Raw genomic sequence first — 1,135 nt, 5'->3', positions numbered from 1 at the left:
CTACAAGCATGCTTGGTGTGAGGGATTGCCTTCGAGTCAATGAGTCGATGCAATCAACTGGTTTTCCTTAGATAGAAAAGTTTGAATCAATTTGACTGCATGTTCTGATGAACTGTAAAGTGAGATGACATGTGTTGTAAATTGGCGCTATAGAAATAAACTGAATTGAATAGAATTAAATGTAACAATTTCCTGTCTGTGTACTATTTTTATCCAAAATGCACAACTCCTTCAGCTGTTTCATTTAGAATAAAAACTGCAGAAAGAGGTGCATAAACTTTAATAATGTTGAGACTCACAATAAATGTTTGTTTCCTTTAGATTTTACCGAGGCGATTACCACATCGATGTCTGCATCAACGACTACCTTGATGTCTACTGTCCGCACTACATCAGCCCGGTGTCCGACGATCTGGCGGAGCGCTACGTCCTCTACATGGTGAACTATGATGGCTACAGCTCCTGTGATCACACCGCCAAGGGTTTCAAGCGCTGGGAATGCAACAGGCCCCTGTCGCCTAATGGGCCGCTCAAGTTCTCAGAGAAGTTCCAGCTCTTCACTCCGTTCTCCTTAGGCTTCGAGTTCCGCCCAGGCAGAGAGTATTACTATATCTGTGAGTACGCACACAACTCCCTACATCTAAAACTGTTGAATTAGGAATTGTGGCGTTCTAGAGTTGGTAGTGGACTAATCTCACTGCATTGTAAAAAGAATTGGAGCAGAATGTGAACAGTTTTAGGCTGTGGTATAAAGGCTGATATAAATAATGCATTTCTTTTTCGTTACCGTTTTTGATCACTTGCACACCCCTTACAAATGGAGTCCCTCCCCCCATCACTCAGTGAGGTCTAGAAGCATAAGATCTATATCCAGCCATTCAGCAAAGTTACAGCTACATGGCTGTACATCTTATTTTGGCATTTGACCAATTAGATGAGACCTTGAATGATATGTTGACTGCTGTAAATTAAGTTGAAAAAAAATCATTAATAAGTCAAGAAAAAAGGTAAAAAGTAGGGATGCGATGATTTATGAAAACCTTCCGAACTGTTCGGTTCGACTGTCTTGGTTCGGTTTGCGTGTGTTGCGTTCGGTTCATGCGCTGCTCCTTTTTCTCATAGGCGAAGCGTTTAC

The 1,135-nt window shown here is 41.7% G+C and overlaps 1 protein-coding gene across 1 annotated transcript in view; it reads left to right on the top strand.

Moving 5' to 3' along the window:
- Window positions 1-1,135, top strand: part of LOC107094679 (ephrin-A5b-like) — a 129,162-nt gene that overhangs the window by 111,950 nt on the left and 16,077 nt on the right. The window contains exon 2 of the mRNA XM_015390455.1: window positions 322-614. Coding sequence (XP_015245941.1) covers window positions 322-614 — 293 coding nt within the window. The remainder of the gene's footprint in view (window positions 1-321; window positions 615-1,135) is intronic.

The sequence above is a fragment of the Cyprinodon variegatus genome, unplaced genomic scaffold (genome assembly GCF_000732505.1).
Source record: "Cyprinodon variegatus isolate N-32 unplaced genomic scaffold, C_variegatus-1.0 Scaffold500, whole genome shotgun sequence".
In the NCBI taxonomy this organism is placed as follows: domain Eukaryota; kingdom Metazoa; phylum Chordata; class Actinopteri; order Cyprinodontiformes; family Cyprinodontidae; genus Cyprinodon; species Cyprinodon variegatus.
Note: the sequence above shows the minus strand (reverse complement) of the source record. Positions and strands in the feature narration are given on the sequence as shown.